The sequence below is a fragment of the Convolutriloba macropyga genome, chromosome 5 (assembly GCF_964194025.1).
Source record: "Convolutriloba macropyga chromosome 5, txConMacr16.3, whole genome shotgun sequence".
Classification (NCBI taxonomy): Eukaryota; Metazoa; Xenacoelomorpha; order Acoela; family Convolutidae; genus Convolutriloba; species Convolutriloba macropyga.
Window position 1 is genome coordinate 76473534 of NC_134472.1, and position 16491 is coordinate 76490024.

General features: G+C 32.9%; 1 protein-coding gene across 1 annotated transcript; it reads right to left on the bottom strand.

Annotated features, from left to right (window-relative positions):
• Positions 1–5452: 5452 nt before the first annotated feature.
• LOC142340271 (uncharacterized protein CXorf65-like) lies at positions 5453–16491 on the bottom strand. The gene is made up of 5 exons (XM_075390846.1): positions 16124–16491; positions 10734–10817; positions 9782–9904; positions 6172–6252; positions 5453–5727 (listed from the first exon to the last, which is right to left on the bottom strand). Exons 1-5 carry the CDS (start codon positions 16182–16184, stop codon positions 5522–5524), a joined length of 555 nt encoding a protein of 184 aa, XP_075246961.1. The 5' UTR covers positions 16185–16491; the 3' UTR covers positions 5453–5521.

Consider the following 16491-nt stretch of genomic DNA (forward strand, 5'->3'; position numbering starts at 1 on the left):
TTGGAGCCTTATGGCCTTTTCGACTTTTAAAAATAATTGTTTTCAAAATAAACATTTGACTTCTGACTTTTGCCAATTTTTTAAAACTTTTGGTCAATTTTAAGCTTAGAGCCAGTTTAAAGCAATTTGAACAGTTTTTCTGGTTTTCCGAGAATTTCTATGAATCAGTTATGATTTTTCGGTTTTGATACTTCGGAGTTTTCAAAGTATTTTTTCAATTCTTCGATTTTTATTCGCAATTTGAGGTGCTTTTTTGTCTAGTCATTTTTTGTACAGGTCAGAGATCAGAAAACTGGCCTTTCAAAGGAAAACATCTTTTAACCTATCAATTTTTTTTAGTGAATAGACTATTATTTTAACGGCTTCGACACCAACTTTCTGCAGAATTTATTGTAATTTTTTATTTTTGTTTTTGCCGTTCTTTTTGTTATCGCATAAAAAATTCTTGACAATTTCAGTTCTTCATGGCTTCCTATGGATGATCAAAGGACCTTAGTTACTGATTTTAGTGCATTGCTAATCTTTTTTCGTGACTTTGAAAACAAAAAAAACATGCTTTTCAATTTTGCACTTTGCTGCAATTTTTGGTCTACTTGTTACCTATTCTCAAAAAATTACAGATTGCATATCACTTTATTGGCATTAACAAAAGGCACAATTAAATATATCCAATGATTTTTGTACATTCCTTTTTGTTTTAACGGCTTCCCCCTCGGTTTCTCGCGACATTTTCGATATTTCTCTTTTTTGTCGTCCTTTTTGTAGACGTAGGACATTGCGAATACTGATAAATGTGAGGGGAAAATTAAATGAGTTTCTTAAATTACTTCAGTTGATTGCTAATGTTTTTTGGTAGCTATTTAATTGTTTTTGAAAAAAATTATAAATTTAACTTGCCATTTTGTTTTTTTTGTCTACTTGATACTTATTCGCAATACTCAGAGGTCACATTATTGGTAGTCAAAAAAAGGGCAACTTATTATTTTTTTTGAAATACATAGTTTTTAATGGCTTTGACTCCGTTTTCTTGCCAAATTTATATGATTGATTGTACTTCGTCCGTACATTTGTTTGTTTTTGTAGACGTACGACCTGTTCTGGATGAAGACAGGTCTCAACGTCTTCATATGGTTGATTATTGAACAAAAACTTCTTTGTAGATTTCAGTTGAAATCTAAAATCTAATGGTATTAATCATTCGAAAACATTTGTTTAAAAAACAGTTTTTTCAATATCACAGTTTTTGTTTTTTTGTCTACTTTTATTTCAACTTTTTTGTTGAATTCTATCTCTTCATCATTTGTTAAACAGGTAAGCCAAAAATGGGGATGAGCGGGATCGACACTATGTGCAAACGCACATTACTGTGTCTCCTTGTTGTTTTGAAAAACTGAGGCTAAATCTTTTCATTCAACTTCATCGTCAATACTTTACTGATTGACTGAATAATTTGCATTAAAAATCAACAGTATGAAAACCAAAAAATTTCATATGATTAAACTTATTTAAATACCACAATTGAAATTCAATATAACAATATTTATTTTTCTTTAAATTATTTTATCTTTTGAAGTCAGTACTTTTTAGTGATCATTGGCAGACTTTTTTAAATAAAAAAAAATGCTCTGAAAAGTTCCTCGAAAAGATTAATACTTTTCGAAGCAACAATAAGTTGCTTTGAAATGTGTTTTCTTTAGTTATTTAGTCTCAGAAATGTACTAGTTGAATTTTGTTCCTAAATTTGGTCTTAACAATAAAATACAATACTTTTGCTTGTCGTAAATAACTACAAAGCCTAGCACTCTTTTGCTGAAAAAAGCTTAAGATACAACTCGGATTTCAGGAGCTGTTTTTTGGGTCTTTCCTATTAGAATGAAACCAAAAAATTTCATATGCTACTACAACCATTAAAATTCAATATAACAATATTTATATTTCTTTAAATTATTTCATCATTTGAAGTCAGTACTTTTTAGTGACCATTAGCAGAATTTTCTAAATAAAAATGCTCTGAAAAACTCTTCGAAAAGATTAATACTTTTCGAAGCAACAATAAAACAAAAACAGATTTTCTTCAAAATTGTTATGATAAGTAATAAAATAGCCTTATGAAACCACAAAAAATCACTAGCAGATAGGTATTTCAATATTTTTTAATAAAGTGTTGCACTCAAGTATGCTTTAAAGACATCAATTTTATCCCATAGAGACAAAGTGTTGCGACGTAAGGGGTGATTATCAAATTTCATTTTCGGAAGGATGATCTAAGTTAACATCGGAGATCTTAACACCCGATAACTCAAAATTGTGAACCTAAAACTTTTGTTATCATAAAACTACCGCAATTAGATACAAATGATTAGGCTGTTTTCGAGAGTTTTGGCAATTTTTGAAAACTTCCGACAAGGCAGATCAAAATAAGAAACAAAGCCGAACACAGCTGCAATTCTATGTGGTTTCTCTTTTTGAAAACGTTTGCGTCTCTTCTATTTTTTAAAATAAGAATAACGTATTTCTAATGCAAATTCACGACCATTCGTCACTCCACAATGTGGTCTCTTGCAGGCAATAAAAAAGCATGCGGATTGGCCGAGAGTTATCTCATTGTTTTTTGAATGTTTTGGACATAATTGTTCCGACCCCTCTTGAGGGGGGAGGAACTATATACTCAAATGGTTTTTTTTGTTCAGACAATTTTGGCCGATCGACATATTCACCGCAAAGAGTTGAGACTGGTATCACTAAAAAGCTTGTCCAGCGTAGAATATGGAATTCAAAAGATTTTTTTGATTTTTGTTTCTTACAGGGATTTATCGAGGTTTAAACTTTTGAAAAAATAGAGTGAATTCCGTTGATTCTATTCACATTTTTCAGAATTTTTGATTAAAATTTTCTCCAATTCTGCTAAAATTTGTTAAAATTTTTCAAGAAAGTGCTGTTTGTTTTATTTTTTAAGACGAAAAATATTGTCTCTTATTTTTATTTAATTTTTTTTTTAAATTCTGGCTAAATATTTCACAAAATACAGACTTTTTCATCCGAAACTGCACGAAATAAGTTTTTTTTTAGTTCACTTTGATTAAATGTTCAGGAAGTTTACACCCAAACACAACTAACACAAAGTTTACAAACTCAATAGAGGGGTATTTCTAATTCAAAATCCACTGCGAGAGCTCTGTAATTAAAACTTTGCCGTTTTTGCTAACTTTAATTGTTGGTTATCAGAACCGCAGCACTTATTTTTGAATTTTTAACTAAAAAAATATTTAAATCTCTGACCTTCGAACATTTAAGTGTTCTAAATGGGCGAACGATAATAGCAGGGTTCATTCCAGAACACTCTTGGACTGTTACAATCCCAAAAAAATACGGATTGTAATCAGTTTGTCTTTTTTTAAAAAAAACTTTTGATCTTTTTTATATTAATTAAGTAACAGAACACTTCAAATCGAAGCTCACTACTGATAGGTCCAATTGTTTTCCTAATTATCTCCAGAAAAATTTTTCTATTTAATTGCTTGAAGAATTATGGTCGTTTTGACCTTTACAAAAACTTGATTTAAAAAAATTGGCTAATTGAATTTTGCCTCCATTTTTTTTCAATTTGGTCAACTTGTAGCCTAGTGTCAGCAATGAAGGAATGCTTCTTCTGTCCACTGAATTCAAACTACGAAATTCAATCTTTATTCCGGTTTTATGCCCTAAGTTATTGTTTTCTGGCTTTGTTACTACTAGATTTCACAATTTTTTTCAGTTTTCCAGGTATTTGCCCATTTTTCATGTTTTCTAGATCTGTAATAATATAACGTAATTGACAGTTCATATTTCACATTATTGGATTTCAAAATAAGCTGAAATTGATAAAATTAATATCATTACGATATTGATTATAGTTTTTTACGGCTTCGACACTACTTTCTCAAGAACTTAATTGAATTTTTTAATTTTGCCTTTAACTGTCGTTTTTACTTTGTCTTTTGAAATTAGTTGTAATTTTGAACCGATATTCTTATATTAGAAGATAGCTGATGGCTTTCATGACTTTGAAAACAATTCTTTTTTTTGCAAAATTTGAAAAAAACTTAGCTTCGCAATTTTGTTCCTTTTATTGTCTGTCTGTTACCGTTACCTAGTCTTGTTAATCACAGGCCAAATATAACATTATTGCTGGCAGGGGTAGGTGTCAGCAGGGATTGTTGTCACTTAATCTGATGCTTTTAAAGAATTCGTTAGGAATTTACAGGCTTCAACACTGGTTTTACACAAAAAAAGTAAAATAATTTTTGATTTTTGTCATATTTGACGTCTTTTTGTTGATGTAAGTTATATTATTGATAATTGCAGGTCTCAAATCCTTCCTTTGGAGGAATTGACATACCTATTTAATTATTTCTTTTTATAATTAATGGCTTTCGTGGCTAGGAAATAACTTTTTCAAAAAAAATTTAAGCATTATTTAATTTTGACTTTTTTGTCTACTTGTTACCTAGTTTCATTAAAGAGAGGTCGAATAATGCATTATCGGTGTTTGAAGAAGCTACAATCAAACAAAATTCGAGGGCCAAAGTATGGCTTTACGGCTTTGAGAGTGTTTTATGGCAATTTTAATTGATTTTTTGTTTGTTGTCCATTTGTTGTTCTTTTTCAACCGCATAAAAATTGAATACTGACAGTTCTGATTTCCCTTCTATTGAGGCATTGCTAATTTCAAACCAAAAAGGTATTTTAGTTGATTTCTGATGGTTTTCATTACTTTGAAATTAACTGTTTCTTTTCGACTTTTTCATATAAGCGAATTTTTCAACTTTAATGTTTTTGTCTTATTATGGACTCGTCCTATATCATTTTTGGCAAATTACAAGTTATTTTGTTTAATTTCAGTTTTATCTTACCTTCTTTTGTTTTTGTCATTAAGTTTTGTTCTTTAAAACGGACATAATTTTTTGATGTAATTAATGTTTGTTGTTGTTGTTGTTTGATTTTGCTGTACGTCTTGACTCGCTTTCTTAATATTGGCATATCTTATCAATCTGATGCATCATTTTTTACTCCACTGAATTTTTTGCTTATGAGGCTATCTTTTCGTTCATACACCAATTTTTTTGAAAAATATTTGAATTTTTGGGTTTTTCTACCTGTTCCTCATTTGATAGACAATTATGCCAAAATTGTGGATGAGCGGGGTCGGAACCTTATGTACGATCGCACATGACCGAGGCTCCTTGTTATTCTTTGGAGACAGTTTTATATCATGAGGACAATGTGTTGCGGCGTAAAGGGGAAGGGAGACATTCTGAAATTTTCAACTTAAGGAAAAGGATTTGATTCAAAATTTTGCCCAAAAGGAGAACTAATTTTACATTTAAATGGCCGAAAAGAAGCTATTGTTATAACCAAAAACGGGAAAATTTATAACTTTTTTTAAGTTGAGCTTCTGGTTAAAAGTCTTGCGCACCTTTAAATGAACATACTTTTAATTGAACAGACAAAATTCAGTTTACAATCGAACTAATGATGGCTATTATTTATTATTGGTTCGTTCTCTGCTCTTTGGCGTCCTCCTAGACTTGCCGTCTGTCTGGTCTGTGCCCCCATTGACATGCCTACTTGAACCAGACCCTCCTGCTAGTTGAGATTTGGAATCGTCTTTGGAGTTGGTTCCCGGTAACTGGTACTTGCCCATCCTGTAGTTCTTCCTGCTGTCGGGTCCGTGTTTTGCCAAGTTAGCTGGAAAAAATTCCAACATAAAAAATTGTTTTTTTCTTCTGTAGTTTTCATAATTTAAAACAATGCTTTCTCTTTGAAGTTTACGGAATAACGGACGAGTTAATAAAGTCCTTCCTTAAGGATAAATAAATAAATAAATAAATAAATAAATAAATACCTGCATGATGTTCGACAATTATATTTATGATGTGAAACATACTCGATATGAAACGGAATATTTATGTATTGATTACAAATATCAACAAATAGGACCTGTAAATTTGTATTTGTTCTGACTTGCAAAAATTAACCCCGAGGGTTAAAAATTAAATTTACTTCTTTTGAAAAGAAATTTTTTTTATCTTGTACCAATTCGCAATCCATACCGTAAACCAAAAACAGTTTTCCTATAGAGTTTTACGTAATTACCGTACCAAAAAAACAGGCGAAGACTGAATTACTAACTGAGGAATGATGCGTTGATGATTTGAGAGTCGTGCAGCAGTGGAAGGTATCTGGCCTTGTTCTTCATCTGCTCACCCATTCCTAAGGAGTAAATAATGAGAGTTTAATTACTTCAAACTCTGACACGAGTTCTTTAACTGGGGGGTTATAGCGTACTGGAGGGGAGGGGTGGAAAACGGACAAAGATCCGTTCAGGCTTTCGAAATGTTTAATAAATAAAACATATTCCAAATGCGTTCACCCCCCCCCCCCCAATCTACGAGCACTTACACATGGCAACACAATTCATATTTGAAATTAGGGCAGTTTAACGAAGTTTCAGACATCCTGTGCTGTAATTGGAGCAATCGCCTTACGCTTTTCTTAATTGCATTTGATTCATTTTTTTGTCTATACGTATATGCTATATGCATAATAGTTAGTATGGAGTTTCAATTTCTGTATTGAAAGAACTTGTTAGTGGGTGGATCAAATGTTCGGATAAGATCTCGCTTAAAAGTCACAAGAACAACAGTTAAAAGTAATACGAAAATTTTTATACCAAATATTAGTAAAGTTCTTACAAAAAAAAATTCGTTTTGTTCCGGAAAAGATTCCGATTCACTTAAGACGATAATTGGTAAACTATACTTCTGATCTCTGTCAACACACCGCCGTTCATTTAAGCACTATCAAAAACCTATTATCAACGGCTATAATGTAACTGCTGCTCTCCTATTAAAGTCAAGAAAAACTTTACACCGCCCAGTTCGTTTCAGCGGTTTCAAATCTGTCCTAACATTGCCTTTTTTCAGTTAAGGTTTGTGAATTGTATTATCAGCTATACTCTAGAATGCCGTTGCATTACTTTTTGCTCAATTTTTCCTGATATATAATTGTTCAGCTTTGCTGTGTAACAAACTTGTTTCTCTCAGAATAACAAAAAATTCAAATTGAAACAATCGAATTTTTTGTTGAGTTTTGTTAATAAATTTTGTTAATAAGTCAAAAACAATTGGTTGCTATGAAGATCCACTGGAGCAGACCGAAAGAGTAGAGCACAGAGAAGGGGAAAGAGCAAGAAAAGTTTCGTATTTTTTGGAGAAGTCAGGACTCATCAATATGTGACTGAAGGTGATTACGTGGAGCCCAAAACATTTACAAAAACACGCAACGTGATGATTGGAAACCAGTGGCTTCAGGCAACAAAGGGCGAGGTCGAGGAACTCCGAGACAACGACTCTTGAGACCTTGTGAGACCGCCAACAGAAGAGGATGTCATACCGGGAAAATAGTTCTACAAAGGGAAATAGGGACAGAGTGGTAAAATTGGATCAAGCGGATCAGACAGAGAGAATCTACTAAGCTGACTGAACAAATCAATATATGGTTTGAAACAGGCTGCTAACAAGTGGTACGAGGAGATGCCGAACTTCATTTTGAGACAGGGGTTCAACAGAAGCGGTAGTGATCCTTACTTGTTACTGAGAGCAGAGACAGATGGTCGCACCTTCATCTTTGACTTGGTTCATGACATCCAAGTAGCATCAAGAAGCCTGACAGTGATCTCTGCTCTATAGAATTCACTGGCAGCAACATTCCACATGGAATACAGAGGTAAACTACAAGAGTCAGGGCCTCAAAATCAGACGAAAAGAGGACTCCAACTTATTTGAAACAGAAACTTCAGACAGCACAGAAGTGAGTTGAAGACGTCGATCAAACGATCTACAGAAGCTGGGTTGGATCACCTCTGTATCTGGCCCAAACGATGCCAGATATCATGTTTTCAGTCAACATTTTGTCCAGACACTTGAATGCAACTACCAACCAACACTGCTGTGCGAAAAACAAGTGTCGCGATATCTTCAATGTTCAAAAGCTTTAAAACTCATTCTTTCGAACGATGCTAGTTAAGATTTAGGTAAACAAATTGATGCATTCAGGTCTGGCGACGTGAACGACAAAAATCGACGACGGGCTACTTTTTCAAAGTCAACGCTGGACTGTGGAAAGGTAAGCCACATTTTTTTTTCTTCATCAGATGCATAATATCAGGAAATAGCAGCCGCAGTTCAAGAAGCACTGTACTTGAAGCAATTTATACAGGATTTTGGCAGCCAAGATAAGCATACAATAGCAATTGGGAAATCAACCAGACTTGTATCAAACTTTGCCGAAACCCAGCCATGCACAAGAGGAGCAAACAAACTGAGACAAAAATTCAATTCATTTGGTACAAAACGGAAAATGAGCCTATTTCGATTCACTACCTTCCTACTGACAAAAAGACAGCGAAAATCTTCACAAAATATTTACCCGTATCGAAGGGAAACATTCATAACAGTTTGGACGGGAGCAGACTCTACACAATAATCTCAGTGGGGGTGTTAGAATTTTGCTTCAAATTACAGTCTCAAACTTAGTTAGAAACATTAGAAAGTTTTAGTTGGTCAAGAACTGATTCAGGTAAACAAAATTGACAGATTTTAATCCTCAGGAATTGGTGCTGTGAATCAATACTCGGTTTAGACTGATAATCCGAGGATGTTAATAATCAGAGTTAAATTATTCAATGTAAATTTTTCCCAGCATATTTTGATGATTATGATACTAACGGAAAGTGTGAATATGTTCTTAGAAATGTGCAAATGCATTCTTTATTTGGTATCCTTTGCCACTGAATTCTAGCAATTTTGTGGAAGCAAATCATATTGGGTAGCCCTTGCGACCCCACTATAAACATTGGTGATAAGATTTGTTTTTTATCTCGACTTTTGCGCTCTGTTAATGGGTATATTTACAGCTGTTTTTTTAGTCGTGTTTTATCCCCAGAAATCATCATCTTTATCTAATAATGAGATCTCTCTTGTAACTATCTGATTTTTACTGTAAAATATCGTCTTGTTATTCTCTTTTTTCGAGAATTTAATTCCTTTTTACTTAGTAAAAGATGCTTATAACTACGTGAAGTTCATAACTCAACCCACTATATTCAGTTTTTTCTGGTCGTTTTGAGTTTTTTAAACACTTGAGAACAATTGAATAATTGGAAGGAAATGTAAACTTTGCATGCACTTCTCCGCAGAGAGTCACCTTAAGAAAATTTTGACTTTTTTCATTTGAGTCTAGATTCAATTAATATCTAAAATTATAACGGATGCCACGGAAGTTTTTTTCCCCCGCATTTTATGACAAATTTAGTGCATCTTTGCACCTAACACACCTAACATGGTGCTTTTAACCCAAGAGCGTATCATTGATATCTACAGGGGGGATTGGCGAGTTGATTTATGTTCATCAATGATGGGAAAGGTAGAATTTTAGTACAATTTAATGTTTTGTGCACAAAGATAAATTCTGGTTCGAACATTTGATTCAATTGATTTGGTTTCATTAGATACTTTCATTCAAAATCACTTCGTCAACTTCAGGTAAGTAAATTTTCTTACACCGAAGTCTTTAGTCTGAGTTTGAAGTCTAATTCAAACAGATCCAGATCATATTCTCTATTATACGGGTGGGCCTGTGTGAGTCTGATGATTTCGGTCGAAAGGGGTCCGACCATGAACAATTGTGATCAAAGTCTTTGACATGGGCACAGGACAGTATGACATAGTGCGACACTTACTCTCTACCCTGATAAGTATGAGTTGTTCCCTGTCTGGTAAGAATGAGCTGGCCTGTTTGAAGTACCTGTCCTCCATTGAAATGCCTCTCAGCTCTCCCTGTTCCGTAGCCAGATCCAGGTCCACTAATACATGACAGCAATTTCTGTCTTTACAATTTATTTCGTCTACAAATTCTTTCTCGAGTTTGAGATAGGAACTGAATCTTTGAAATTAATAAGCGTGTTAAGATAGAGTGCCTTGAAATATTGGGATCTATTCTGTCCCCCCCCCCAGCTTAGTGAGGATAAATTTTTTATGACCCCCAGATGCACGTGCTATTTTATTACATTGTAACGTGCTATATAACAACATATAATTTGTAACAGGCGGGTCATATAAACACTGGGGGGGGGGGGGGGGGGGGGGGGGGGGGGCAATATAACACAAAATACTTCCCCATTCGTCGAACTCCAAATGTTATCTTGCAATATGCGAGACCCGCAATTTTATCTTTCTAGATTCTTTCAAAATAACCGTCCCACAATGACTGGGGTTGAATATCAACATGCAGCAATAGAGTGAAGAACTGCTGGCATGATCTTAATGTACTTGAACCTTCAAATTGCATTCAAATTATGTTTGCGGTTGGGCCGACAATTCACGGTTCTATACAAACTGGAAATAATAAAATTCAAACAATTTTGTAAAAAAAATTAAAACAGTAATTTATCGAGCTAATTTTTTTCTTCGACCCATATTCATACTGACTTATATTAACTTGCGGTTTCTTTCAAACATATCTGACTTTTGGTCTTATGCACATCGTATACAAATGTACACAGTTTTGAAATAAAAGTTAAATCTTATTATAATTGCTTTAAGAGTTTTCTGCTCTACAAAATTTTAATGGCTGATTTTAAGACGAGAGCATTGGAGATGATGTTTATGAGTGTTAGTTAATTTGTAACTCACAGTCGTAGTGCTCAGTGCGAGATCTGATGAAATCAATGATATTGCACACCATACAGTCTGTGTTGATCATGAGCTCTTTGTTGTCTAAAAACACCCAAACAAACACTTTGCTTATTTTAAGTAGTGGGTTTGATCGGAGTGACTCGATGGAATTTAATTTTTCCATCAATAAATATTTTTTAAATTAATATCTCCCTCCTCTACAAACTAATCTCAGTATTTTGGGTGATAGGATAAGACAACTTTTTAGATAAGCTAATATTATCTGGACCAAGATAGCGAACAAACTGTCCACGGCCATGACACTCATGCGCTCCCGGATACAATAGGATAATCCTCACCATTTTGCAAAGGGCTGGCGAGGTTTTTGGAATTATCGTATAAGGAACAGCAGATAACAGAACCTTAAAACTCATTTAAAACTGTATATTTCGCAACATTCAAATTAAAGTCACTAGTGAGCAATCACTAAACAAGTTTAGGGCAAAAGAACGTTAACTGAGTTTAAAAAAACCCGTTAAAGTAAAGTCAAGATAAATATTACGTTGATTTAACCTTTTTATATAGCTGAAATATCTTAAAAATGTTAACGAAAGTGTTATTGGTTATAAATTTGAAGATAGAAGAGGGTCGCTCAACTGTTTGATCCGACTTTTTTTGGCTAGAAATTTGATTAAACTTTCAAATTTGAAACTTTCTTTAATCAAAACTCAAAACAATTTTGCTTCTTTGGACACTTTTGGATAATTTGCCTGAACACTGAAAATTTAATCGGATTGCACTAGGGCGCCGTTTTTTAATGTCATCAAAAAGTCGAAATCTTGAAACCCAGAAAACTATTGGGAATAAAATTAAAATTTTATCAAACCGATAGAACCAAATAGACGGTTAGAACCAAATAGACACGAATATGGAATCTGGTCATTAAAAAAATCTCAATTTTTACAGATCTCTAAAAAACGCGTTCGATGCTGTTGGTAGCGTTCGAACATTTTTGCACAAATTGGATTCCAGTTTTTATAATTTTAGATTTATAATAGATGTACCGCTGATCGTTTTTTTTCACAAGGAAGCTAAAGCTAAAGTAATCTTATACGTGAAACAAGGCGGCTCGGTAATGTGCAATGGCACATAAGGTTCCGACCCCGCCCATCCACAATTTTGGCATAATTGTCTACCAAATGAGGAACAGATAGAAAAACCCAAAAATTATTTTTTGCGAATCCCAAAAAAGCCCAAGACTTTTTCAAAAAATTCTGTATGAACGATAAGATAACCTCCAAAACAAATAACTCAGTGGAGTAAAAATTGATGCATTAGATTTTTGTAATATGTCAATATTAAGAAAGCGAGTCAAAACGAACAGCAAAATCAAACAACAACAACAACAAACATTAATTACATCAAAAAATTTATGTCCCTCTTAAAAACTAAATTTAATAACAAAGTCAACATACCGTCAGATAAACCTGAAACTAATCAAAAATAACTTAAAAATCAGCAGAAAACATATGCGACCAGTCCATAGAAAGGTTGGGTAACAATTATACAAAAAAGAACAAAAACAGAAAAGTAAAAAAAATTAACTTATTTTTTTGAAACAATTAACTTCAAAGTAATAAATACCATTAGGAATAAATTAATATTACCACAAATTTGCGATTACCACTGCTTCTTTAGAAGGGCATTAAGACCTGACCTTATTCATTTTTTAGAGCGGCTAAAAAGAACAACAAAGAACAAACAAAATTTAAATTGAAACTTGCCAGAAAACGCTGTCAAAACCGTCAAGCCAAATTTTGGCACTCAAAATATATTTGATTGCGCCTTCTTCAAACAGCTATAATGTAGTACGTGGCCATTCATTAGTAAGACTAGGTAACAAGTAGACAAAAAAGCGAAGTGCTAAAGTATGTAATACTTTTAATTTTTTTTTCGAAACAATTACATTCAATGTCATGAAAGGCATTAATTACAAAAAGAGCTATTTAAATATAGTCGTTTTTTCATGAAAAGGAAACCCTCGAGACCTGTAATTATCCAGAATATTTCTTGCATCTACAAAAAGAACGTCAAATATGACAAAAATCAAATTAATTTAATTTTTTTTTGTGAAAAAGCGGTTTCGAAGCCAGTAAGGTCATAACAAAATCTTTAAAAAAAGATTTTTGGACACTAATCCCTTTTATTCCCTTGACACCCATAATGTCATATTTGACCTGTAATCAACTAACGAGATTAGGTAACAAAAAGAAACATAAAAAGAACAAAATTGCGAAGTTAAAAAAGTTAATTTTTAATTTTGGAAAACGATGGGTTTGAAAGTCATAAAAGCCATCAGCTATCTGCTAATATCAAAATATCGGTTTTTCTTTTCTTCCTTGAAAAGCCAATGAAAGCTATCACTAAACAGGAAATTTCATACGACCGAAACGACAAAGTATAAATGACAGTTAAGACAAAATTAAAAAATTCAATTGATTTCTTCAAGAAAGAGGCGTCGAGGCCATTAAAACGATGATTTATATCTTTCAAGATTTTAATATGTTTAATTGTGCTTTAATTTGAATGCTAATAAGGTGACATGAGAACTGTCAATAATGTGATAATGTGACAAAATTAGAAAACATGAAAAACTGGCAAATATCAAAACAAACAAAAATCTAAAATCTTGTAGTATCAAAGCCAGAAAACAATAATTTCAGGCTTAAAACTGCAACCGAGAATAAATGTTAACTCAGTAGAAAGAAGAAGCAGTCTTTTTTTGCTGACACTAAGCTGGAAGTTGAACAAATTAAGAAAAAAAAAGAGGAAAAGTTAATTAAGCCATTATTTATTGAAAATTCAATTATTTTTAAAAAAGAAACGACCATAAACTTTCAATTAAAAAACTAAATGCATTAGCCTGGAGCTGTTTTGCAAGCGAATTGGTTGGACCTATCACTCCTGAGCTTTGATTTGATATGTTCTGTTCTTTATTATTAAAAAAAAAAGTCTTTTTTTTTTTAAAAAAAAAAGACCGACTGTTTACAACCCGATTTTTTTTGGATTGTAACAGTCCAAGAATGGCCCAAAACTACCCCTGTTAATACTTATTGTCCATTAAGAACAATTGATTTTTCGAATGTTGTAGATATAGATAATTTCTGAGTTGAAACTCAAAATAAATTTTGCATTTTTGATAATCAACGAGTAAAGTTAGCAAAAAACGGCAAAGTTTTAACTACAAGGCACTCTCTGCGGACTCTGAAGTAGAAATAGCCCCCCTCTGAGTCTACAAAGATTGTATGAGTGTTGTTTGGAGGTGTACTGTAGGCAAATTTAATCAAAGTGGACTAAAGTAGCTTATTTCGTGCTGTTGTTGATGAAAAAGGCTAAATTTTGAAATGTTTATCCAGATTTTTTGACCAAAAAATTAAATCAAAACAATCAAAAATGCTTGTTCGTCTTCAAAAATGAAATCAACGACACTATTCTTAAAAATTATAACAAATTTTAGCAAAATTGACGAAAATTTAGGCAAAAATTCCGGAAAATGTGAATAAAAACAACGTGAATTCACTCTTCTTTTCTCAGAAATTTAAGCCTCGATAACTCCCTGTAGAAAACGAAAATTAAAAAAATCTTTTTAATTCCATTTTCTACGCTGGACGAGCTTTCTAATGATACCAGTCTCAACTCTCTACGATGAATATATCGAGCGGCGAAAATTCACTGAACAAAAAAAAAAAAACCCAGTTGAGTATATAGTTCCTCCCCCCTCAAGAGGGTCGGAACAAATATATAAACAATATGCATTTACTAAAAGCTAGCACTGCTATGATTTGAAAGTATTACGTATTCAACCAAAACTCAACAATAAAAATTTTGGTATTAGATCATTTTTGGTTTTATCGGCTACAATAAGGGCTTGATTTTTTAAAAATTTTCAAGGAAACAATTCTAAAAGTGCCTTCAATCTACCTAGAAAATCTTGTTTCAATGGAATGCAAATATGGCTCTCACAATTCGCGAAAACTTAGATTTTGGGGGGTGCACATTTAACGGCTAAATAAGGCTGGCGGCGCTAGCAGAAAAGATCCGCAAAATATAATGACATTGATTCAAAAATGAAGTTTCATTATGCATAAGATTTTGCTATCAGATCAAATTAAGATTAATCTAATGCTTTAGATAAAAAAACAAAGACGTCATCAGATAGAAAACGCCGGATATTTTCAAACTTACCGTGAAATTACACAAAAGAACCACCGAAAAACTTCAAACTCGATGTATACAAAATCAAGTTTTTTCGAATAATGGAAAATTTCTGTAGAAATCAATTTTATTGAACTATTCAATTTGAAAAAGCAAAACACAAGCTGCTGAACTTTTTAGAGCACTCAAAACGCGATGAAAATACATTTCCACAAGTTTCTGGATTTATTTTAAGCTGCCAAATATCTTAATTTGCAGAGAATTTATAACAGGTCTCAGACTTTGTGTTAAACGGTGATATTGTGCCTAATCTTTATCTACGGCACATATTCCGGGGTTACAATACAGAAACCAGGTTCAAATATCCAAAAAATTTTTGACAAGTTTTCTTCTAACATAAACAAAGTTCCGTTTGCTATATTCAAGAAAACTATTTTAAAAAAGAGCCAAGAATTGTCCTCTATACGTGTGCTTCGAAATGCGAACAAAGACAAGAGTAAAGGAAAGCGTTTTTTAATTTCAAATCTTTTTTAGAGCAAACTTAGCACTACTCCAAACTCTCAGCCATACTGAAACAAGAGCAAAAGCTATTCCCATCCGTTTGTGTGTCCCTGATAAGGTTTCAATAAACAAAGTTCAATTTCTTTCTGTAGGAGGCATATTCTTTTATTATTGTTGAATCATATTCTTTTACAAAATTTATCAGACAAGTTTAAGTTTTAACAGACTACAAATTAGGAAGTTTGAGAGCGAAAAATTGAATAATTATTTTGTCATAAATGATCATTTCTTTCGGATGGTATACGCTGAGCTTCATACTAGCTTGTATTTGTTTCTATAGGGCAGGAATCTCTCGCTGAGGTTGTTTACCGAGTTCGGAAGAATTTTTTTTGCTATAAACTGAATAAAGGTCACTTAAATTTTTTTCTAGACGTTTTAACTAATAATGTTTTTTTTTCTTGAATGAGACACTGAAAAACTGTCCATGTGGCCCTATAGAAAACTCGCTGGTGCTTTCTCTTTCTATGTTTTTTTATTTAAAGCATATTTGTTGTAAAAACAGCGCCAGAAAACTTATTCATTCAGAAATAAATTTCAGAAACTGAAATTTTTTATTATCATAACCCTTGTACATCCCTTATCTAAAAAACTTTTCAGATAAGCGTCAATCAAAATTCCATATAATGCCTCACCTCCATATCTGACAGTGACAAATGGTGTCTTGGACTCAATCTTGGTATCAATCATCGCCATTCCCAAAACAGTAACTAAGCTAACTAGTGCCAACTATCCACAAATATCTGCGGCTGCTTTTGTCGATTCAAGTGTGTCAAGAACTTTCACGACTCAACAATCTCAAATGAATCAGCCAATCAAATCAGTCTTCCCTCTTTCCCTCTTTCCTCCAATCTCCTCACTAGATGATATCAATTGATAGATCAGAGTTCAAAATTGTCAAAAAGAACTCAACAAAAAGCTCTAACTAGGCTATACAATATAAAATATTCTACGCTGTGAAAAAAACATCAATTTTGAACCGAAAGTTACGAAAGTAGTTGAA